Source organism: Nannospalax galili, unplaced genomic scaffold (genome assembly GCF_000622305.1).
Source record: "Nannospalax galili isolate Female #2095 unplaced genomic scaffold, S.galili_v1.0 scaffold443, whole genome shotgun sequence".
In the NCBI taxonomy this organism is placed as follows: Eukaryota; Metazoa; Chordata; class Mammalia; order Rodentia; family Spalacidae; genus Nannospalax; species Nannospalax galili.
Genome location: NW_008352479.1, coordinates 4,672,523 through 4,697,897, shown reverse-complemented (window position 1 = coordinate 4,697,897; position 25,375 = coordinate 4,672,523). Strand labels below are relative to the sequence as shown.

The window sequence follows — 25,375 nt, the reverse complement described above, 5'->3', positions numbered from 1 at the left end:
GCCTCCCAAGTGCTGGGATCAAAGGCATGCACCACCATGCCCAGCCTGTTTGTTTTTTTAAAAAAATAATTTTATTCGTTATTTTTAAAAACTATTTTATTGCCAGGCATGGCGCACGCCTTTAATCCCAGCACTCGGGAGGCAGAGGCAGGCGGCTCTCTGTGAGTTCAAGGCCAGCCTGATCTACATAGTGAGTTCCAGAACAGCTGGGGCTACAGGGAGACCCTGTCTCAAAAAGACCAAAAAAAAAAAAAAAATTATTATTTTTATTTTATGTGTATGCATGTATTACCTGCATACCTGCATGTGAGTACACCCGTGTCATGCAATGCCAGAAAAGGACAGAAGAAGCCCTCGGATCCCCTGGAACTGGAGTTACAGACAGTTGTTAGCTGCCATGTGGGTGCTGGGATTCGAACCCAGGTCTTCTGCAAGAACAGTGTTCTTAACCGCTGAGCTGTCTCTCCAGCCCCTAAATTATGTTTTTTTAAAAAAATATTATTTTTATTTTATGTCTATGAATATTATGCCTGCATGTAAGTAAATGCACCCATGTTGTGCAATGCCCGCGGAGGACAGAAGAAGCAGTAGGATCCCCTGGAACTGGAGTTATGGACAGTTGTTAGCTGCCATGTGGGTGCTGGGATTTGAACCTGGGTCTTCTGCAAGAACAGTCAGTCAGTGTTCTTAACTGCTGAGCCAACTCTCCAGCCCCTAAGTGTTTTTTTGAGAGAGGGTCTTACTATATATCCTTGGCTGCCTGGGCACTCTATGGAGACCAGACTGACCTTAAACTCTTTTTGTGTAGCAATTACCTCTGAGACAAAACCTTCACAGGATATTCTAAAGGGAGGTGAAATATTCCATCCTGCATTAAGTGTAGGAAGTAAGCAACACTAAAGAAAGCTTCAAGGTGTCCTTGAAACTGACCAGACTAGCTAGGTTCCTCTGCCCTAAGCACATACAAGCAGTAAGGACCGCTGAGACTCTAGGACAAGCTGAGCTGCTTGGAAGAAGCAAAGGTCAGCAGAGCTGCCTGGAAGAGACATCCTTCAACCCTTTGAGCTGCCAGCAAGCAAGCTCCTTCCAGGTTTCAAGCTTCATGAGCTATCACCCATGCTGGGCTGGGCTTTTGGTGACACAGCTGTCTTTGAGTCATTTCTGCTTTTACAAGTAACCCCAATAAATTCATTGTACCAAGGTGAATTTTGATGATAATCCTTACTTTTAGTTTGTCATTGGTTCCCTATCTGGGGTGAACAGACATCTGTTCACATCTCCCCAGGAATAATGTGACACAATAAACTCAGAGATTTACCTGCCACTACCCCCTCAGTGGTAGTATTAACTAATCAAGTTTTATGAATTTAAAAAGGGGCTGGAGCCAGGCATGGTGGCACATGCCTTTAATCCCAGCACTAAGGAGGCAGAGGCAGGTGGATCTCTGTGAGTTCCAGGACAGCGGGGGCTACAGGGAGACCCTGTCTCAAAAAGACCAAAAAAAAAGGGGGGGGCTGGAGAGATGGTTCTGTCAATATCTTGCCATGAGGGAGAAGGGAGGGACCAACAGGCCCTGCCCATCTCTGAGAACTTATAGGCACATATGGTAGTACTTATAGGCTAGTAATGGGTTACCAGGGAAGAAGAGACATTTTCTTCAGTGATGTAACCACGAGTAGAGGGCCCATGCTCTTGTAAATAATCCCTTATCCAGGCTCTTGTAAGAAACACTAAATAGCAATGGGTCATCATCAACAAGAGCAATAAAAATATTTATGAAAACAGAAGGGGGACTACCTGGACAGAAGAGGAGATCAGCAGAAGTGGGAGGGGACTAAGAGAGGGTAATGAGTGAATGTGACAAAAATATATATACATATGAAAATGCCATATTGAAAAAAAGAGAACTGTAGCAAATGCTTTTCTTACAGTGAAAGATGGTACCAATTCTAAACTGCTTTATATCAATACTGGGTTTGAACACGATAGTAAACAGAAGTTTGCTCCCTGCCAGCAAGAGCAGTTAAATAAGAAAGGAAGGCCAGAATAAACCCTGTGGTTAATGGATTTGAGTCAGACATCAGACTAAACTCATGTTTTAGCTTAATATACATACAAATGGATGATACAGAAACAATTTCCCATATCTCTGTGGACAAGATTTAGGATATGTGCATATACTTCCTAGCCCTGCTTGATGAGAAAATCTTAAATCAGTCACTCTCCAATAGCAGGAAACACAAATAGGGTCCAGATCTCAGTTTCTAATTACCATCTCCAACAAGAGGAACCAGGGTTTCAATGGTTCTAGGCCTAGGGTCAGGACAAGAACCTGAAGTGTCCTGTACCATCAAAGAGTAAGGAAGTACTCAAAAACAAAAAGATAAAATATGGGGCCTGGAGAGATGGCTCAGTAGTTAATTGCACTAACTGCTCTTCCAGAGGACCCAGGATCGTATCTCAACAGCCACAAAGTGGCTAACACTCATTCTTAACTCCAATTCTAAGGACTCTGGACACCTCTTCTGGCCTCCAGGGGCACCAGGCATGGATGTGGTACACTTACATATATGCAGGCAAAAAACTCATATACATAAACCATATGGGGAGACGCACACTAAGCAAGAAGAGTCAGAGTTTGCAGAGCTAGTTTGAACACAGAGAAAGGGGGCTCTAAGCCAAGTTTCTAGAAGCTGAAAAGGCAAGTTAAAGTTTTTCTGGAGAGCCTCTAGAAAAAAAATGAAGCCCTATTACTGTTGAATTTTAGCTGAGTGAGATCCATACTGAACTTCAGTCTTAAGAGAACTATAAAACAGTCATACATGGTAGCACAAGCCTCTAACCCCAGCACTTGAGAAATAGAGGCAGGTGGATCTCTGTGAGATCGAGGCCAGCCTGGTCAAGTTCCAGGTCAGCTGGGGCTATGGGGAGTCCCTGTCTCAAACCAACCAACTATCAACATCAACAAAAACAAAAGAGAACCATAAAACAATAAATCTCTGTTGTTTTAAGCACTAAATTTGGGGTAATGTGTTAAAGCAGTAACAGGAGCCAATATAGGTACTACTGTACCTTTATATCAGACAGTCAAAAACTTACTATGCAAAGATGGTCCCGTTATAACCGCTCATGCAGGACTCCACAATGCTTTTAGCCACGGTTGAGAATATAGACTCCTACAAAAAAAATACACCAAAAATGTTAACATCTTGGAAAAATAAAAATATTTATAACCTACGTCTCACAATGTAATACTAAAAACAGAGTACTTAGATTTTTTTTTAACACTGTGGTAACATGCAGATTGCATCTACTGTAGGAAAATGGCTAAACCCTGTAAAAGGATAAAACTGTAGATGTAATTAGGTCTATTAATCTCCTATACAACTACAGATTTAAAGTGTGTATCTATTGCTATGGAGCAACTTGACTGGGGAAGGTCAGAAACCTGACCACACAGCAGTATCTGAGAAAGCCAGTATAGTGTCAGCTTGGCTGTTCTGACCATATCAATTTCTAAAAGACATTTTTTTTTTTTACTATTTAGTTATTTTTATTTTATGTGTATGAGTATATTGCCTGCATGTATGTAAGTGCATCCATGTCATGCAATGCCCATAGAGGACAAATGAAGGCATCAGATCCCCTGTAACTGGAGTTTCGGACAGTTGATAGCCAACATGTGGGCGCTAGGCTTTGAGCCCAGGTCCTTTGCAAGAGCAGTCAGTGTTCCTAACAGCTGAGCCACCTCTCCAGGCCTTTTTACTATTTCTTGAAGTATTTACTGTTTACAAATTTACTTAGATTTTTAGGGGGGCAGGTGTGTATGTGCACATCTGTGTGCACGCATGTGTGAATGGGGGAGGGGGCAAAGGACACATTTGCCATTCCTCAGGTATTTTGGGTTTTGTTTTGTTCTTTGGAGACAAGGTTTCTCATCAGCCTGAAATTCACCAAGTAGGCGAGGCTGGCTGACAGAGGGAGTCCCAGGGATCCACCCACTCTCCCTTTCCAGTGCTAGGATTATTAAGTTTATGCCAGCAGACCCAGCTTTGTTTAAATGTGATTTTTTTTTTTTTTTTTTTTTTTTTGTCTTTTTGAAGCAGGGTCTCCCTGTAGCCCCAGTTGTCCTGGAACTCACTATGTATACCAGGATGGCTTTGATCACAGAGGTCCGCCTGCCTCTGCCTCCCAAGTGCTGGGATTAAAGGCTTGCACCACTATTCCTGGCTTGACCCATTTACTTAAACATGGGGATCAAGCTCAGGTCCTCAGCACTTTATTGGCTCAGTTATCTCAACAACTATTTCAATTTTTTTAAAAGATTTTATTATTAAGTTATGTGTATATGTATATGTTTGTGTGAGGGTTTGTACACCTGAGTGCAGTGCTGGAGTTATAGGCTGCTGTGAGCTGCCCAACATAGGTGATGGCAATTGAACTCAAATCCTCTGGAAGAGCAGCATGTGCTCAAAACAACTGAGTCATCTCTCTAGCCTCTCATTTCAATTTTTTAATTGAAAAATTATTTCAAAAAAATTCAGAGCTGCAAACACGGCTCAGCAGATAAGAGCACTTGCTGCTCTTGCAGAGGACCCAGGTTCAGTTCCCAGGAATCAAAACACCTATATACGGGGCTGGAGAGGTGGCTCAGTGGTTAAGAGCACTGAATGCTCTTGCAGAGGACCCAGGTTCCATTCCCAGCACCCACATGGCAGCTATGAACTGTCCTTAACTCCAGTTCCAGGGAAATCTGATGCCCTCTTCTGACCTCCGCGGCATTGCACGACACAGGTGCACTCACATACATGTGGGCAATACACTCATACCCATAAAATAAAAATAAATAAAATATTTAAGAAAACCCAAAACACCTGTATACACACAAAATAAACATATAAATTTTAAAAATGCATGCAGCTACATGTGGTAATGCACACCTTTAAAAGACTTATTTTTATTTTATGTGTATGAGTGTTTTACCTGCATGCATATTAAGTACATCCATCATATGTGTACAATGCCCACAGGGGCCAGAAAAGTGTCAGATCCCCTGAAACTGGAGTTAAGGGCAGGGTTGTTAGTCACCATGTAAATGCTGAGAACTGAACCTGGGTCCTGTGCAAGAACAGCAAGTGTTCTTAACTGCTGAGCCATCTCTCCAGCTCCTGGACATACCTCTAATCACAGTATGTGTGAGGCAGAGGTACATGGATCTCTGTGAGTTCAGCCTACAATACAAAGCTCTAAATTTTCTTCAGTTATTTAATCACTAATCTTTACTAAATACCGGATTTTTAAATTCTTACTTTTACTTATTGATGACTGCATTTTATCAAGAATGCATGAATTTCTAAACCTACACTGTCCGTGAGCTAAATGTGGCTAATAAGAACCTGATGTATTGCTAGTCCAAATTGACATGTGGTGCATGTGTAAAATAGATTCTAAAGACTGAGTTTACCAAAAATGGAAAATTTCTTAAAAATCTATTTTATCTGTTTCCTTTTACTCTATCAAATATGTGTTATTAAGAAACTTAAATTATAAATGTGATTCATTTTATGTTTCTACTGACCTGCCTGCAATTCTCTAGCTGAAAAGGAAAAAAAAAAAATCTAAACATCTAAATATTTCAAAAAGAAAGGTTCATGTGCATAAATAAGACCTGTGATGGTCTAGAGTGTGGCTCAGTCAGCTGAGTGCTTGCATGGTCCTGTATTCAATCCCTAACACCACATACACTGGGCATGCTGGTAGAAGAATGCCTGTAATCCCAGCACTTACGAGGTGCAGGCAAGAAGATCTAAAGTTCAAGGTCATCTCTGGCTACCTAGTGAGCTCTAGGCCAACTGGGGAAACACAAGACTGCCTCAAAAGAAAACAAAACAGGGCTAGGTGTGATGGCACATACGTTTAATCCCAGCACTGGGGAGGCAAAAGCAGTCAGATCCCTGTGAGACGGAAGTCAGTCTGGTCTACATGGTGGGTTCTAGGCCTCCTGGGGCAAGAAAGAGACTCTGTCTCAGACCAAAACAATTGGGGCTGGAGAGTTGGCTTAGTGGTGAAGAGCACTGGTTTCTGTTACAGAGAACCCAGGTTCTATTCCTAGCATCCACATGACAGCTAACAATTATCTGTAACTCCAGTTCCAGGGGAATCTGATGCCCTCTTCTGACCTACATGCATTGCATGACATAGGTGCACTTACATGCAGGCAATACACTCATACACATGCAATAAAAATAAAATATTTTTTAGAAAGATCAAAACAAAACAAACAGGTGATACCTGATATAGTAGCCATTGGCTATATACAACTACTTAAAACTACATAAAACTTAGTTCATCCAACTGATTACCCACTTTTCAAATTCTCAAAAGCCATGTGTAGCTAATACATCTGTGACAAAAAAATTTTAATTTTACTTAATTTCCATTGATTTAAACTTAAATTACCATGTGGCTAGAGGTTAGTATAACAGGTCAAATACTAAATATTTCCATTACTGTAAGAAGCGCTGGGATTAAGCCAGGCGTGGTGGCACACACCTTTAATCCCAGCACTTAGGAGGCAGAGGCAGGTGAATCTCTATGAGTTCGAGGCCAGCCTGGTCCACATAGAGAATTGCAAGCCAGGCCAGCTGGGGCTACAGGGAAACCCTGTCTCAAAAAGACAAAAAAAAAAAAAAAGTGCTGGGGTTAAAGGCATGTACCACCACACCCAGCCAGGAAGTTCTTTTACACAGTGCTATTAGATCTTAATTAAATAGGCCTTAGTTACAAATGCTGTTATGACATCATAATCATCTTTTTTGATTGTGTACATGTGGTGGGTGGAGGTGCACTCATGCTACAGCACATGTAGAGGGAAGAGGACAACATTGTGGAGTCCGGCTCTCCTACCTTTACTTGAGTTCTGAGGAGACCTGTGCAGAAACCACTTTTACCCACTGAGCCATCTTTTACCCAGCCAACCCATACTCCTCTTAAATTCTTAAACTAGCAGGTCAACTATACTTACTAATTACTTAAGTGGCTCTGAAATCTTCATTAACTTCCATCATTGTGTGTAAAAGAAACATAAAGCAGGCTTTGTGCCATTCTGGGACCAAATCTGAATAAAGAAGTCTAGTAAAATTAGATTGGAAGTACTTATGGAATGTTTCAGCTTCCTTATCTGAAGTCTTCCAAACTAAAAAGAGGCCAGAAATTGAATCCTAACAAATGAAGCCTTCTATACACCAAAGGAAAGATTAAGTTTCCAATGATCACTACCTGAGTGGTGTCCATGTCCGCAACATAATCAAATATAAAGGTCTTGGGGTCTGGGTTGGAGTGCAGCCGGAGAGTGGTGTGTGAGAGCACGGATAAGCAGAAGCTGTGCTCTCCGTCCACTGATCTAGCACCTTCTGCAGGAGGACGAATCCGCACAAAAACTTTGATAGCATCACCTTCACTACTAAAGACCAAAAAAGTAAAAGAAAAAAGAAGTCATAGCTAAGTTCATTGGAAAAAAAAATAACCTATAAAAGGACCTGTGTCTCAAATTTCCTGTCACATGTCCACATTGAGAGTTTCTTCAACAAATCCAAGTCCTAGACCTACCCACTGAAATACCTCTTTGAAGCTCTCACAAGATTCATAACCTTTACAAATGTATTTTCCAGTAAGCACCTTCACAAACCTTTACTACAAATAAAATCAAAGACAGGTCACTTCAAGGAGCTCCAGATATTGTCTCTCATTTCCCTCTTACTAGTAATAATAAAATAAGTCATTCCAAAGGGATATTACACAATTCAATCCTTTTTTTTCTGGGGAATTTGGAGGGTATGGTGAGGTATGCAATTTCCCCATACTTCTAGCTGGTGAGGACAAGCTAAATTTTAAAACAAGAACCTCTTACCACTCTAAACAGTTAACCTAGAAATACATTACAAATTCTTTTGTGCACATCAGCAAGACTTTTTTCTTACCTTGGTTGGTTAGAATGAGAATTTGTCACACTTCGTAACTCAGCTAGGAAAATAAAAAAAAAAGAGAAGCGATAAGGACAAAATTAAAGCAAAAACAATCATACTTCACCAACAGGCCACAACTACTTAGAGCTTGACCCCTAGTAATTTATGATATCTTACGCAGAAGTCTGGAGCCTAACTCATAATGACTCATAACACCTGAACAAATGGCTGGTCTCAAAAATAACTAATACTTAAAATTTACTAGTTAACAAGACAGTGAGATACCTGCCTATCCAATATGGACCTCACACCAATAGCTCAAAAGAACAAGTAAACATTTTGGTGTTCCCCCACCCCAACAACTATAAAAGACTTCTACCCTTTCAGCCTTGGTCCTCTCTTAGAAACTGGTCCAGAAAACTAACCTGCTATCTATTTTTTAAAACTCTGCATGTCTTTTTGTGCCTTTTGTAAACTCTTTATCACCTGTATCACTTGCCTTCCCTCTGCCATTTTGCATCTCAAGATCATTAAAAGTAATTATAATTTCATTATACAGCAAGAGCAAAGTTCTGGGTGCCCAAAATAGGGAAAACAATACATTATGGAATTTTTTTCTTTAGTTGCTAGAACTCCCCCACTACCTTCTCAGATCCCTCACATCCACAGTATGTGAATTACATCAAAAGTCACCTGTTTTAAAAGTTAGAAGGGCGAGGCTGAAGAGATGGCTCAGGGGTTAAGAGCACTAACTGCTCTTGCAGAGGATCAGGGTTTGATTCCCAGCACCCACATGGCAGCTACAAACTGTCCTTAACTCCAGTTCCAGGAGACTCCAAAGCCCTCTTCTGACCTCCATGGCATTGCACAACATGGGCGTACTCACATACATGCAGGCAATACACTCATACATATAAAATAAAAATAATAAATGAAATATTTTAAAAAAAAAGTTAGAAGGGCATGGTGGTGCACACCCTTAATCCCAGAACTCCGGAGTCAGAGGCAGGCAGATCTCTGTGAGACTGAGGCCAGCCTGGTCTACATAGTAAATTCCAGGCTTCAGGGACACCCTGTCTCAATAAGGCCAAAAAAAAAAAAAAAAAAAAAAAAAAGGTGAATACCAAATACAATAAAATCTCTCTCCTTTTTTGGTCTTTTTTTGAGAGAGGGTCTCCCTGTAGTTACAACTGGCCTGGAACTCCCTGTGTAGACCAGGCTGGCCTTGAACTCACAGAGATCTGTAAAGTGCTGGGATTAAAGACATGCACTACCACACCCAGCTACACTAAAATATTTAATACTGTCAGGCATGGTGGCGCAGGCCTTTAATCCCAGCACTCGGGAGGCAGAGGCAGGAGGATCTCTGTGAGCTCAAGGCCAGCCTGGACTACATAGTGAGTTCCAGGACAGCTGGGGCTACAGGGAGACCCTGTCTCAAAAAGAGGCCCCTCCCCCCAAATTTAATACTAAGTCTGAGTTTGGGAAAAAATACCTAAAGTAAATGATTAATACATCTGGCATGGTGGCGCAGGCCTTTAATCCCAGCAATCGGGAGGCAGAGGCAGGCGGTTCTCTGTGAGTTCGAGGCCAGCCTGGTCTACATAGTGAGTTCCAGGACAGCTGGGGCTACAGGGAGACCCTGCTTCAAAAAGAAAAAAAAAAAAAAAAAATACATGATGCTTCTAATTTACTTTCAAATGGATCATAAAAATATATATATATGTAGGACTGGAGAGAGAATGAGCAAAAAAACATTAAATAATAGGTAATAGTGTAAATATATAATTTTTAAAGCAAACGAGGCAAAATAAATGGCGCTAATAAAGATAAAGGATATTATACAAGAATTCCTTGTACTATTCTACAGTTTTTCTTAAAGTTTCAATTACAGGAAAATACAAATTTTCTTTTTCTTCTTTTTTCTAGTCTTTTTGAGGCAGGGTTGTCTCCCTGTAGCCCTAGCTGGCCTGGAACTAGCTATCTAAACCAAGCTGCCCAGGAACTCACAGAGATCCACCTGCCTCTGCTTGGGATTAAAGGCATGTACCACCATGCCCAGCAAAATTTCAAAAATAATGCTTTCACATGCCATAGAAAGTTGCTCCTCTAATCAAACCTTATATTCAGAAGGCTGAGGTAGGAGGATCACAAACCTGAAGCCAGCCTGGGCTACACAGTAAGAGCCTGTCTCAAAGTTCAAAACCAAACAAACCTGGTAGTGGCTTTCCATCTCATACAAAGGAAAAAGTCCTTACAATCACTCATGTAATCTGACTTATTCTAGTGCCATCATCTTGCTCAGCCCCCACCTCCACAGCTCATTCCCTACTACTCACTCCTCACTTATTCCACCCCAACAAACTGGCTCTTGCTATCCCTCAGACATGCCAATCTTGGCACTTCTAGAACACTTGCTATGATGTCTGCTTACAATGTTTCCTCAATTTCTTTATGTGTTTTATCAAATATAGCCTTTAAATTTTTTATTATATTTGTGTGCGTGCGTGTGTGCGTGCGTGCGTGCGTGTGTTTAGTACGTGCTAGTGGAGATCAGAAGACAACTTGTTGAGTTGGTTCTCTCCCACCATGTGGGTTCAGGTGACTGAACTCAATGGTTCAGGCTTGGTGGCAAGCACCTTTTTCTGCTGAGCAATCTCCTGGGCCCTTCTAAATAAGGCATTCCAAGACCACATACTATGTAAGAGTACATACAATCATCCTTTGGTATCAACAAATTATCTACAGAGCCCTGAATACCAAAACATAAGCCCCCTTTATAAAATGGTATGATCACTGCACACAAGCTATACACATCCTTTTGTGTAAGATTAACAACCCACCAGAAAACAATTGAGAGTCAGTCAGGAACATTAACACTATCGAAAAGTTCAAATGCCTTAATTTTACAATTTCCTCAAGCATCTCCTCATTCCATTCTTAGAACTCTCATAATCAGCTATAAACAATCAGATGGAGAGCTGGAGAGACAGTTAAGAGAGTGTACTGCTTTTGCAGAGGACCTGAGTTCCATTCCCAGCACCCATGTCCTATGAGGGCAGCTTACAACCATCTGTAACTCCAGTTCCAAGGGACTTCAACACCTCTGGCACCCAAAGGTACCTTCACTCATATGTACATACCCACACACAGGCACACACATACACATAAAAGTAAATATTTTTTTTTTAAAGACGTGGCACATACCCTTAATTCCAGCCCTTGGGAGGCAGAAGCAGGCAGATCTCTGAGAAACAGACCAACCTGATCTACAAAGCAAGTTCCAGGCCAGCTAGAACTACAGGAAGATCCTGCCTCAAGAAAAAACATGAAGGTGACAAATATGGAGTGGGGTTGGGGCATGTAAAATGGGTCTCTGAGATGAAAACAAATTTAGAATATATAAGTCTCCCCTTAGTCTGCAGTTTCTCTTTCCATGGTCTGTTATCGGCCATCAGCCACAGTCCAAAACAAATGGAAAATCCAGAAATAATTCCTAAATCTTATGCTTTGTTTCTTAACGAAGACTAGCTAGCTCAACTTAGTCTCCTGTTCTTAGTAACAAGAAGTTTCATGCCACTTGGAACTCCCTTTAGCCAGGGCATTATCCACACTACATAGGTTGCTCTAATAGTCATTTAGCCTTTTGTTATGAGATCAATTAGAACTATCACAATGCTTGCGTACAAGTGACTCCCACAACCTAACTCTGTCACACTGCCTAGAGCTTTTCCTCTCACCAAGCAGTGGAGCAACTGACATAAAAGGTGAGAACAGTCAGCCACTCTGGCAAAGACCACTTCTGCATAACTGTTATTACTATATATTGTTATAACTGCTGTACTTTATGATTAGCCAATCTCCTACTATACCTAATTTACATGTGTATATAGGAAAGCGCAGTTTACTGCGGTAACTATTGTGGTTTCAGGAATTCTTAGGAGTATGAGAGAGCAAAACAACTGTAAAAACACTGTTGCACTTCTGCTTTAAATTCTCCCATCAGAGGGGGCAGGCTAGCGAACCGAAAGTACTGGATCACAAATCCTTCCTTTAAGAAAGTCATAAATAAGGGCTGGTGAGAGAGCTCAGAGGTTAAGACCACTGACTGCTCTTGCAGAGGACCCAGGTTTGATTCCCAGCACCCACATGGCGGCTACAAACCGTCCTTAACTCCAGTTTGAGGGGAATCCGAAATCCTCTGACTTCCGCCGCATTGCACGACACGGGTCACTTACATGCTGGCAATACATTCATACACATAAAAATAATAAAATAAAAAGTCATAAATGAAGAAGCAAACGCAGAGGCGAAAGAAGCAGGGCCGCGAGGACAGGACCGGGCGGTCGGCGGCGCCAGGCCCCGGATGAGGACGGTCCGGCCTGCCGCTCCCGGCTGGGGGACAGTGCAGAACTCGGTTCGGGAAGGCGCGCTCTGCCGCCCGCCGCGGGGAGCCCTGCTGGGCGTAGTCCCAGAACACCGCACCCGCGGGCGGCGCTGCGGTCGCGCGGCAGGCTCCAGACTTACTTTTGCAGCCCGGGGCCATAATGCCGGTGGCCGGGGATTTGCCACCACCTCAGACACCGCCCCGCCTTAGCCGACCGCTACGACACTCCTGCCCAAGATGGCCGCGATTTGAATTTGGCGCTTCAGTCCAGCGCTGACATCGCTTGGGCTCCACTGGCGCCCCCTACCCCTCCGCCTCAGGGGGCGTGGTCTAAAGACGTCAGTAGTGAGCGCCGGCTTACGTAAGCGCCGGACCTTCTGGACCTGGGGCAGTTGTTCCGAGTGATTTCATCCAAGCCATGAGCAAACGGAACCAAGTGTCCTACGTGCGGCCCGCGGAGCCGGCCTTCCTGTCCCGCTTCAAGGAAAGAGTCGGCTACAAGGAGGGGCCCACCGTAGAGACCAAGGTGAGCCCCTGCACTTCCGGCTTCTCGGTGCCCTTATAACTGACAGGTCCTCTAACGCGCTGGCCTCCTACGCCTGGTGAGGCCTCCTGGGTTACAGCTTCCTCCACTCTGAGAACTTTTGATTGCCAGACCGCTGCTGTGTTCTTGAAGATGTCCCAGCCCTAGGTAGCTAGTTAAGACAGCCTTCCTGTTCCTTTCTCACTTGCGGATCTCACATTATGTGAGAAAGGTGAGTGACAGCATCGTCCCTTTTTTCTTAAACTGAGGCCACTTGGTCAGATGACTCAGTGTTCTAAGACTCTAATTTGGAGTCTTTGGAGGCTCTATCCTGGACCAGAAATAGAATTCCTGCCGCTTGCCAGGTTCTGTAGATACAGAGATGAAACAGTTCCTCTCCTACAGAAACTTACCTAATGAGGACATTTAAAATACGATGTCGTCCTTTCTGCCAAGACCTCTGCACACACTACAAAAGAGGAGGTGCGATTACCTCTGGAGACATTTCTACAGGTTCTTTAATCTTGAAGGCTGCTTGAGAAGAAATTGGTCAGGGCAGTGGGGCTTTCTAGACAGTCAGGATTTGTAGAGAGACCCTTAAGGTAGGCAAAGGAATGAATACAGTCATGAATCTCTTAAGAACTCAAACTTAGTTTGATTCTAGAGTGTGTCAAAATAGCTGTGGTAGTGGACTAAGGCCGAGTTATGTAGAGCTTTATCTCCCTACTTGGGAAACTGCTGAAGGTTCTACACATTTTGGTTGTGTATCCTTCAACCCAGCAGTTCCACTTCCAGGAAGTTGTCTTGTTTCTCGAAGTGAGCAAAAATATACACAAATTTTTCTTGTATGAAAAAACTGGAAGCACGGCCGGGTGTGCAGTCTAGTGGCAGAGGCAGGTGAATCTCTGAATTGGAAGCCTTCCTGATCTGCATAGTGAGTTCCAGGCCAAGCAGACCTACATAGTGAGACCCTGTCTCAAAACAAACAAAAAAAGAAAAATGGAAAACCATTTCTTCACATATGAGATGACCATGCACAAAATTACATATTAGGAAGTGGTTTAAAAAATTAGATAATTCTGGGGCTGGAGAGATGGCTCAGCAGTTAACAGCACTGATTACTCTTGCAGAGGACCCGGGTTCAATTCCCAGCACCCATATGGCGGCTATGAACCGTCCTTAACTCCAGTTCCAGGGGAATTTGAAGCCCTCTTCTGACCTCCACGGCATTGCTGGACAGGAGTGCACTCACATACATGCAGGCAATACACTCATATACATAAAATAAATAATTAGATAATTCTATTTGTATCTCAAAGTATTATGTATCTCAAAGATACTTTTTGAATGGAAACATGGAGCTTTTACAGTACCTAACATTTTTTTTTTAAATCTGAATCAGCTGTCAAACTACCACATTTGTTACCTGTGTATATGGTATATGTGTATATGGTTATATACATGTGTATATGATTATATGTGTATATGAGTATTTGTGTATATGAGTATGGTTTCTGTTTGAGAAATTTCATAATTTAAACAATAGACATAGCATTATGTACAAAAATCCTTATATACTATTTGTATGTCCTGGCTGGGCGTGGTGTCGCACGCCTTTAATCCCAGCACTCAGGAGGCAGAAGCAGGCGGATCTCTGCGAGTTCGAGGCCAGCCTGGTGTCACCATAACGAAGCCAAGCCAGCAGGGGCTATAGGGAAACCCTGTCCCAAAAAGACCGAAAAAAAAAAAAACCTATTTGTATGTCCTTTGAAAACAGCTGCTAGGATATCTACCAGTCTACCAAACTGAGGTTGTTAGGATAAGAGATGAGCAGATAAGGAGAAAGTACCTTTTACTTGTTACTTTCTATACTTTGGTAGTTTTGGGGGGTGTTGATTGGTTGACTTTTTGTTTCGTTTTGTTGTCTAATTCATAAAAGATAGAAGTCAAAAATACTGTTGAGGAACAAAGAGAACCAATGTAGCTTATCACTGCCCTAAGCAGACTAAATAGAAATGAATCCCATTGGACAAATACTTCAGAGAGACTGGGAGGTAAAACTTGGGAATTAATTGAAAATGCATTTCCTACTAAAATGCAGAAGCAGTGGTTGTGCTTGGTTCAAGGTTAGCAATCTACATGACAGTATATACATTTTCCCTAGAGAATACAGCCTCAGCTCCCAGATGAAGATGGTGATCACAGTGACAAAGAAGATGAGCAGCCTCAAGTGGTAGTTTTAAAAAAGGGAGACCTGACAGCTGAAGAAGTCATGAAAATTAAAGCAGAAATAAAGGCTGCCAAAGAAGGTATGTCTGGAAATAATCTGATTTTTCCATCAGTTTGAGGAGTCTTAAGTATGCAATTATTTTGGCCCTTGGTTCAATTATTGGCTTTGGTATCAGATGTGTAACCTTGAGCAAGTGATTTCACCTCTGCATCAAGTTCCTCAGTTCAGTGGAGACAGTTAAGTGTATCTACCTTGCTGCATTCTTTATTAAGTGCAAGGGGTTTTTTTGTTTTGTTTTGTTTTGTCTTTGAGATAGGGTCTCCCTGTAGCCCGAGCTGTCCTGGAACTCACTATGTAGACCAGGCTGGCTTTGAACTCAGAGTGAGACTCCTGCCTCTGCCTCCCAAGTGCTGGGACTACAGGCGTGTACCACCACGCCCGGCTTATTAAGTGTGCAAGTTTAAGTGCATTCTATGAAAAAAAAAAAAATGGGGGGGACACACCTGGAGAGATGGCTTAGTGGTTAAGAGCACTAGCTGCTCTTGCAGTAGATCTGGGTTCAATTCACAGCACCGATATGGTTGCTAACAATGATCAGTAGCTCCAGTTCCAGGGGATCTGCTGCCCACTTCTGACCTCCATGAGCATTGTATGACACATGCACTTGCATACATGCAGACACAATACTGATATACGTAAAATAAAAAATCAAAAATATTTTAAATGGGTCAACTAAACAACAAAGCTCTATGTAACTAATTAGTACTTAAAGTGTAGTGTGTTATGTAGTTATACTTTTATTTTTGGAAAACATTTATTACATTGTTTTAGGGGGAAATATTGTGGCTACAAACACATACTTGATGGGCTGGGCGTGCAGCTCAGTGTTAGAGCACTTGCTTAGCATATGTGATATCCTATGTTAAGCCATTTCCCCACCCCCACTACAACCTGACTGACTCCTCACTTGGAGACTAACAAAATCATGGAATATTTCAATGATTTATTTTATTTTATTTTATTTTATGTGTACAAGTGTATTGCCTGCAAGTATGTGAGTGCAATACCATGGAAGTCAGAAGAGGGCTTCAGATTTCCCTGGAACTGGAGTTAAGGATGGTTCATAGCCACCAAGAGGGTGCTGGGAATCGAACCCGGGTCCTCTGCAAGAGCAGTCAGTGCTCTTAACCACTGAGCCATCTCTCCTACCCCAATTCAATGATTCTTTTTTATATTTTATTTATTATTTTTATTTTACATGTATGAGTGTATTGCCTGCATGTAGGTAGGTGCACCCATGTTGTGCAATGCCCACAGAGGTCAGAAGAGGGCATCAGATCCCTAGAACTGGAGTTACAGATGGTTGTTAGCCACCATGTGGGTGCTGGGAATTGAACCCGGATCCTCTGCAAGAGCAATCAGTGCTCATAATCACTGAGCCAACTCTCCAGCCCACTTCACTGAATTTTTATTGAGTGACTGCATGTGTTGTGTGATATATAGCTAAGAAGCAATAGAAAAGAACATACTGAACTTATTCAAGGACATTCTTAACTACAGTATGAGATTTTCTTGCCATCTGAAACTCTGCTGACAGAAAAATTTTACTAAGAAAACTCTTCATCTTTGTGTCTGTTGTAGATGAAGAACCACCTCCAGCTGATGGAAGAATCATGTATCGAAAACCAGTTAAGCGTTCCTCAGATGAAAAGTATTCAGGTTTAACAGCAAGCTCAAAACCTTGAAGCCTACTCCCCACACCTCACTCTGCCTTCTATTGCTTTTTCTATAGAAAAGCTCTATTTCCAGCTTTTCCACCACTGAGAAAGTAGGTGGGATTTAGGGAATCCATGAATGTCTGGATTCTGCTATGGCTCTTCCACTCCATCCTCCCTGTAAGTTTCCTAAGCAATTAGCACCAGGACAAAAGCTAACAGCCCAGGATCCAGAGCCTCACCCCCCACCTGAAACCTGCCAGGGCTCCAGTGAGAAAGGAGAGGGAGGGGAAGAGGGCCACCGCCTGGTTCAGCTTCCTGGTACTGACCCCAGAGCTGGAGAAGAGCCAAGAGAACCAAGTCCAACAACCTAGGAGCAGGAAGTGGGCAAGCAGGCCACACCTGGGCTTCCTGATCAAGCCTTTAACAGCTGCTGCTGGGGAGGGAAGCCAACCCAGGTGAGGGTGTGACGAACCTCCTGTCCTCTACAGGAACAAAGTTTCAGGTAGGTCTCATACTCTCCCAGTGTACAGAGAAGGAACTGGAAATGCATGCCAAGTAAGGATCAGAACTAGGTCAAGGTCACACAGCTGGTAAAGAGCACAGCTTGAATCCTGGTGGACCCTATGATTTCCACACAGGTTCCCCTTGGGGACTGATGGTAACTCACAGCCAGTCTCTCTCCAGGACCTGCCCTGCCTGAAGGAAGCAGCTAAGGATAAGCTTGCTCTCTTTGCAGCCCAGGGAGCCCAAATCCAGATCAAGTATGTGGGCCGGGAATGAGGCGCCAGATCCAAAAAAACCAACCCCTGCCTCAAGTCAGGCCACACTGGCTTCAGGACTCTTTTGGCATGAAGGATAGGTTTGTTGTTGTTTGTGGGTTTTTTAAAAATACTTTCGTTTTAGACAATCTCACACTGTAGCCAAGCTGGGCTGACATCAAACTCATGGGTAATCCTCCTACATCAGCCTCCAGAGTACTGGGATGATAAGCTTGAAACTGTATACTGCTAAGAACAAAGATTTTGTCACAACTGCATTTTTTTTTCATTTTTTCTTTCTTTAAAAAAAAAAATATGGAACCGGGCATGGTGGTGCATGCCTTTAATCCCAGCACTTGCAAGGCAGAGGCAGGTGAATCAGTTCAAGGCCAGCCTGGTCTACATAGAGTTCCAGGCCAGCTGGAGCTACAGGGAGATCCTGTCTCAAAAGGACAAAAGAAAATAAATAAAGATAAATGAGAATTAAATGTAAAATATTTAAAAATAAATAATAAATAATCTCTGCAGCTAAGAATGGCCTTGTGACTCTACTCTTGTAAACTGAGATGAACGTGGAAGCCTGCTTAATAAAACTGCTTTGTTTTTTATGAACTGGACAGCTTTGGCAAGCATGAGTCTTTGCCTTGACCTATTCATCCTGCTTGGAGTACTCTGTAATGAAGCCATATTTTCACATAAGAAAGACAATTACTTATTTGGGGTATCATAGTGAGGGGACTGAAGTTTAAATCTTCATGGCATATGCTAGCCTTGTACTACTAACCTGAACTTTTGGGATTTTTGAGACAAAGTCTCAATTACTAGCCCAGGCTATTCTAAAACTCATTATGTACCCACCTGCCTCAGCCTCCTAGGCATGAATTATCATACCTGGTTTTTTGTTTTGTGTTCTCTGAACTTCATATATGAGAAGAATCAACACTTCTTGTTTAATCCTCTGGCAGTGGCATAGGGCGATGACTCAGTGGGTAAAACCACTTGCTATGCAAGCAAGAGGATCCGAGTTTGGATCTTCAGAACCCATGTAAAAAGTTGGGCATGGCTGTGTGACTCTGCAACCCCAATGCTCTGGGGATGGAGGTGGAGACAAGAGGATCATTGGAGCTTGCTGGCTACCATCCCACCAGGTTCAGTGAGAGACCCAACTCAAAGGAATAAGGTGGAAAATGGTAGAGCAGGATGCCCAACATCCTGCAGCCTTGATGCATGCACCAATGTGCACACACAAATGCTCATACACAACAGGATAACACTCAAAATTTTCTAAAGTGTGTTTTGTGTTAATGCTAAATACAGCCAACTGCAGCTGTGATACAATAAATAACTGCTCATACATGTTTATATAGACATCTCTAGATACTGGAGAATATTTCTGATGATTTCTTAAAAATGAATTGCTGGAAGCAGAGAAGTCAAAAGGGGAGCTAAGGCTAAATGATAAGAGATTGTAAGGAGCCAGAGAAGCTGCAGGCCTGCAATAGTACCAGGGAGCTGTGAAGTCTTTAGGGACAAGTATTTCAGACCCTGGGCCAGGAGGTATAACACTGGCTGGAGTTAAAGGCTAAGGAACCCCCACTTCCTAGGCCTACAGAAGAGCCTATAACAGTGGATACTGTCAATGGCTGGGGAATTCCTATACATAGGCCTGTTGGGAAGCTACCATGCTAGCTGCAAACAAGGCTTTCAGAATCTCAACTTACAGACCTACACAAGATCTGTAACACTTGTGGGGAGAAGTTAAAGTCCCGATTCCTGAAGCCTACAGCACAAGACAGTGCCACCTACTGCCATTCACCTCTGCCAAGCACCAACAGAAATAAAAGCTGCCAAAGACCAGAAGGGTGAAGAGCACCTTGCCCATCCATTATTTCTAAGGGGAGAAAAAGGACCCTAGCCAGCTGACTGATATGATAGCACAGGAAAGCAGAAAAAGGGACCCAGGGAGTGACTGGAGACAAGATAAATCCTCAAGAGCATTTCCCTGGTGGCCTACTTCTTCCAACTAGGTCCCACCTAGGAGAGCTTTCACTGCCTCCCACTAATTCTATCAAATTAGGAATCTATCAAAGGATTAACCCATTGATTAGGTCACAGCCTTCATAATGCAGTCACTGCTCAGTAATTGAATCCACAAGCTAAGTGCCAAATCAACAAATGACCTTTCTGGAAAACACTTTTTTTTTTTCTTTTTTTGGTCTTTTTGAGACAGGATCTCCCTGTAGCCCCACCTGGCCTGGAACACTCAATGTAGACCAGGGATCAAAGGCGTGCACCACCAACCCCAGCTCAGGAAAACACTTCTTAGACAAAATCTAACAAATCTCTTGTGCCAAATGGTAGTGTGCTTAAGAAACAATAGAGTGGGGCTGGAGGGGTGGTTCAGTGGTTATATCATGGTATTCAGGACCACCAGAGAGACCACCGACTCGATTTAGGTCAGATTAGCCAAATTTATTAAAGCTTCAGCCAAATTTATTAAAGCTGAAGCTGACAGTCTCCAGGTGGAGATAAGAGACTGCAGTAAAACTGTGAGGGGAAGGAGATTTTTAAAGGAAAAACCACAAGTTGCTTCATTCCTGTGGTATTGACAGCTTCAAGGACAGTGGAGTCACAATGAACTGACCAGTAAATGCAGCAATAAGCAGTTTACAGAAGCCAAAACAAGCAACCGTCATTTTCTAACAGATGTATAACCTTGAGAGTAGGGGCGTTCTGGCTATTGTTATTTCAGCATAGTACTAAGAAGAACATGATACTGTTCAGGTTATTTTCCCTTGGGTGGGCAAGGAACACACAGCTGCAGTATCTGGGTGGCAACATTTCTCCCTGTGGTCAATTATTTCTAAAAAGAAAACAGACTTCTCAGGGGAAGTGACTTGCTAGAACTAAGTTCAGACCCTGAGCTAGTCTGCTGAGCTGGTTTAAGGAAAAAAGGAAATGGGGGCTCAAAATGGAGTTAGTCTCATTGTCACAGTCAAGAGCACTGACTGCTCTTGCAGAGGACACAGGTTGAATTCTTAGCATTCACATGGTAGCAAACAACAGTAACTCCAGTTCCAGGGGAATCTGATGCTCTCTTCTGATCTCTGAGGGCATTGCACAACATGGGTAGACTTAAATACACGCAGGCAATACACACACACACACACACACACATAAAAATAATAAAATATTTTAAAAATAGAATAATGTCAGAAGGATAAGCTAGGCTTTAGGATGAACACCTTTTATCACAGCATTTGGAAGGGAGAGGCAGGCGGATCTCTGTGAAATCCAGGCCAGCCTGGTCTATATAGTGAGTTCCAGGACAGCTGGGGCTACAGGGACCCTGTCTCCAAAAAAAAGAAAGAAAGAGAGGGGTAACTTTCACAAGTTATCAATGGCCAAATCTGGGACAATTTGAACAAGAAAATAATACATGAATTTCAATCACTAAAAATTCACATTGCTATAAATAATAGAATAGAAAATAAATGGTGTATGGTTATGCAGAGATGGCTCAACAGTTAAGAGCACTGCTCTTACAGAGAACCTAGGATCAGTTCCCAGCAACCATATGCTAGCTAACAAACATTGGTAACTCCAGTTCCATGGGATCTGATGTCCTCTTCTGCCTCCATGGGCATTGAATGACACCGGTGCACTTATATACAGGCAAAACACTCATAAAAATTTAAAACAAAAAGAAAAAAAAATTGGCTGCCTGCCGCTTCACGTCAGAGAAGGCAGTAAAAACTGTTGGGTCATGCTCCATGTCTAACACATGATTAGAGGCCCTGCCGCTTAAGGGCGCCTACTGAAGAGTCCCAGGAGCCGGCCAAGCAGGCCTGCGGGCATCCCAAGTGCGTGCCCCTCGCTCCTCCTCAGCGCCTCCCCAGCGCTGCGCCACCTTCCTCCAATCTCTTCCCGTATCCCTCCTCTCTCCCCTCCTCCCTCCCTTCCCCCCTCCCTTCCCCCTCCCCCGGACTGGCAGCCATGGCCAAGAACCCCGGCTTGGAGAACTGCTGGTGTTAGCTGGCCAAGACGGACAGTACCTGAAAGGGGGAGTGAGGATTGAAAGAAAAAACAAGAGACAGAGAAAAGACATTTGGGAGGACTGTCAGTAGAGACCACAGCCGTGGTTTATTTTAGCTCAGCCTTTTTATACAGTAGAACATCAGAGCTAGCCGCCGTTTGCTTAACTCAATTAGCTTCAACAGCTGTTTTTCCCACCTGTATCTGAGGGTCAAGGAGCTGTCCAATACTTGTGAACTCCACCATATAAACACATTCCTCCTGACTTGACAGATTAGGTCAAAACATAAACTCTAAGTAAACAAGCCAGCCTGCCACAGCTCAATGTACATAATGGATTAATAGCTCTCAACCGAGAACCACCACATCAAGAGCTTCAAGAATAAGGGCTGTGATGTGGAAACAATGCGGAAACACAGAAATGAAGTGACAGTTGAACTTCGAAAGAATAAAGGAGATGAACACCTACTGAAAAAGAGAAATGCTCCCCAAGAAGAAAGTTTAGAAGATTCAGATGTTGATGCTGATTTTAAAGCACAAAATGTAACACAAGAAGCTATATTACAGAATGCCACAAGTGATAACCCAGTGGTCTAGTTGAGTGCTGTCCAGACAGCAAGAAAACTTATCTAGCCACCAATTGATGACCTAATAAAATCTGGGATTTTACCAATTCTAGTCAAATGTCTAGAAAGGGATGATAATCCTTCATTACAGTTTGAAGCTGCTTGGGCACTAATATAGCATCAGGAACTTCTGCACAGCCTCAAGCTGTTGTTCAGTCTGATGCAGTGCCACTGTTTTTATGACTTCTCCATTCACAACATCAGAATGTTTGTGAACAAGCAGTGTGGGCTTTTGGAAACTTTACAGGTGATGGTTCTTAATGTAGATATAATGTCATATCATTGGGAGTTGTGAAACCTCTTCTGTCCTTCATCAATCCCTCCATTCCCATCACCTTCCTTCAGAACGACAATGACATGGGTCATTGTCAATCTCTGCAGGAATAAGGACCCCCACTGCCTATGGAGACAGTTCAGGAGATTTTGCCAGTTTATGTGTCCTCATATATCATACAGACATAAATATTCTTGTAGACACTGTGCTCTGTCCTACTTGACAGATGGAGGTAATGAGCAGATACAGATGGTTATTGATTCAGGGGTTGTGCCCTTCCTTGTGCCCCTTCTGAGCTACCAGGAAGTGAAAGTTCAAACTGCAGCCCTCAGAGCAGTTGGCAACATAGTGACTGGTACTAATGAGCAGACCCAGGTCGTCCTCAACTGTGATGTCCTGTCACACTTCCCAAACCTCTTATCACACCCAAAAGAGAAAATAAATAAGCAGTTTGGTTCCTTTCTAACATAACAGCAGGCCATCAGCAACAAGTTCAGGCTGTGATAGATGCTGGACTCATCCCTGTGATTATCCACCAACCTGCTAAGGGAGACTTTGGAACACAAAAGGAAGCTGCTCAGGCAATTAGCAATTTAACAATAAGTGGCAGAAAAGATCAAGTTGAGTATTTTGTACAACAGAATGTAATACCCCCATTCTGTAATTTGTCAGTTAAAGACTCTCAAGTGGTTCAGGTGGTTCTAGATGGTCTGAAAAACATTCTGATAATAGCTGGTGATGAAGCGAGCACAATAGCTGAAATAATAGAAGAATATGGAGGTTTGGAGAAAATTGAAGTTTTGCAGCAGCATGAGAACGAAGACATTTATAAATTAGCATTTGAAATCATAGATTGGTATTTCTCTGGTGATGATATTGATGAAGATCCTAGCCTCATTCCAGAAGCAACACAAAGAGGTACTTACAATTTTGATCCAACAGCCAACCTTCAACCAAAAGACTTTAATTTTTAAGGTTAGTTGAGTGCAGGATCTTCCGTTCAATCTGAAGCACCACCAGATGGCTACCGAACAATAAGAACAGCAGCAGCAAGGCTCCAGAACACTCATGCCTCTTCGTGTTGATGCTTCTAAAGCAAGCCATGTCTTGGTCACTTTGCAATTGCCAAAAGTCACTCTCACATGGACTGTAAACTGTTTTAGAATTTGCTTAACAATTTCAACTATCCTATTTTCCTTTGTTCCCTGGTGCCATGTGCTGACAACTACAATCTCCAGTTAGAATATTCCATAGGGGTGGTGCATCAGCAGCCCACTGATGCTTCTTTGGAAAATGGTGCACTGTGTGTGGATCAAGAAACTTTGGTAGGATGCATATTCACTTTGGAAGACTCCAGAGGTGCAGAGTGACCTGAGCCTCCATCATTGTCCTCCACAAACATATTTTCATATTCTTTATTGTTGGGGAACCCTGCTGTTAGGGTTGCAGTTTCTCCATGTCTGGATAGCCTGAATGGCTTGGCACTTGATGGAGAAACTCCCCTTTTCAGCGGGGCACCTCCTGCTGTCTTCCTGACTCACCTTTGAAGTGCCCACCACAGATGCCTTACCTGAAACATGACCTCTGGCATAGAAACTACCAGGTTTTTTCTATATGACAATCAGGCATTTTCTGACAGCCTGATTGATAGAAGCCCATCGCCACATGTAAATGAAGCATACTACAGAGCACCTATCAGCTGAGGCTTTTGCTACTGCCTCCACACTATAAATCTTCTAGTTTTCACCCTAATAAACTGGAGCTGTATCACTGACTCTGACTGGGCTGTTTTCACTGTGCCTGGAGCTGAGTTGTGTCTCACTGCGCCTGGGACCAGCCTGTGATCAGTCTTCCCGGAGGAGTTCCGTCAACACCCACTCGCCCGATTCTGCGTTCACCGTTCCTGCACTTCCCCGCCCTCGTGGTTTGGTGGCCAACGACCCACGAGCCGAGGGGAAGCCCCCCGCAGCTAGCCTGAGCCTCCCGCCGCTTGGCACAGCCCACCCGGCAGCCTGCAGCCCCCTACAGAGCCTGCACTCGCCAACACCGCCGCAGACCCACCGATCTGGATGTCCCCCATCCACTCACCCTTAATTCCCTTCAGAGCTTTCTAGGCAATATTAATTGGCTAAGGCCCTGGCTTTCCATCCCCACAAGTCAATTACAGCCACTCTTTGATCTCTTAAAGGGAGACAAAAACCCAGCCTCCAGACAGTATCTAAACCCAGATGCAAAAAAGGCTCTCCAAATAATTAATAACCACTTCCAAAAGGCATCACTAGCCAGATATGACCCCAAGCTACCGGTTCAACTCTTAAATTTTTAATTCCTCCCCCACCATGGTGGGAGCAATTCATCAGCCACACGGAGTACTAGAATGGCTTCACACGCCAGTAGGGGGCGCTTCTCGCTTTCTTACAGAAGTAGACACTCTTGCATCCATGGTTCGTCAAGGAAGACAAAGGACCCTACAAATTATGTTTTCTTGTTTGCAAATAGCATTTGATCCTCTTCACATTAAATAAAATGGACAAAGTTCTTTTTTATAACAAACTCCCTCCAGTGCCCAACTAAAGAAAACATGTTATGCCAAGCATCATATTCAACAGTGTAGTAAGTGGTTTTAAGTTGTGCTACCAACAGCTACAGTGGAGATAGCTTGCCTTATAGTTCAGGTATATGTGATAAGAAATTAGTGCACTCTGCTGTCTCCTATAATTACTCCATAGCCTTGTTTCACAGTGGAACAGTAAGTGCCTTGAATAATATGGCACCCATTTCTGGGAGGTTCTGTTTTTAGTTTGTTTTGTCTGGGTGTAGAGATCACTAGTGGGTTCCACTACATATGCTATCACTTCTG

At 43.1% G+C, this 25,375-nt stretch overlaps 2 protein-coding genes and 1 pseudogene across 2 annotated transcripts in view; 2 read left to right on the top strand and 1 right to left on the bottom strand.

Annotated features, from left to right (window-relative positions):
• Kif15 (kinesin family member 15) overlaps nucleotides 1-12,645 on the bottom strand; it is an 86,526-nt gene extending 73,881 nt beyond the window's left edge. Inside the window, exons 1-4 of the mRNA XM_008849496.3 lie at nucleotides 12,492-12,645; nucleotides 7,980-8,022; nucleotides 7,279-7,462; nucleotides 3,100-3,176 (exon numbers count right to left, since the gene is read on the bottom strand). Of these exons, the coding sequence (XP_008847718.1) occupies nucleotides 3,100-3,176; nucleotides 7,279-7,462; nucleotides 7,980-8,022; nucleotides 12,492-12,510 (323 nt within the window). The 5' untranslated portion in view covers nucleotides 12,511-12,645. The remainder of the gene's footprint in view (nucleotides 1-3,099; nucleotides 3,177-7,278; nucleotides 7,463-7,979; nucleotides 8,023-12,491) is intronic.
• Nucleotides 12,646-12,686: 41 nt separating this feature from the next.
• Nucleotides 12,687-16,849, top strand: Kiaa1143 (KIAA1143 ortholog). Its single transcript, XM_008849515.3, has 3 exons — nucleotides 12,687-12,877; nucleotides 15,039-15,183; nucleotides 16,746-16,849. The coding sequence occupies exons 1-3, from the start codon at nucleotides 12,770-12,772 to the stop codon at nucleotides 16,847-16,849; spliced, it is 357 nt and encodes a 118-aa protein (XP_008847737.1). The 5' UTR covers nucleotides 12,687-12,769.
• Nucleotides 16,850-21,846: 4,997 nt separating this feature from the next.
• On the top strand, nucleotides 21,847-24,282 carry LOC103747163 (annotated as a pseudogene).
• The last annotated feature ends 1,093 nt before the right edge of the window (nucleotides 24,283-25,375 follow it).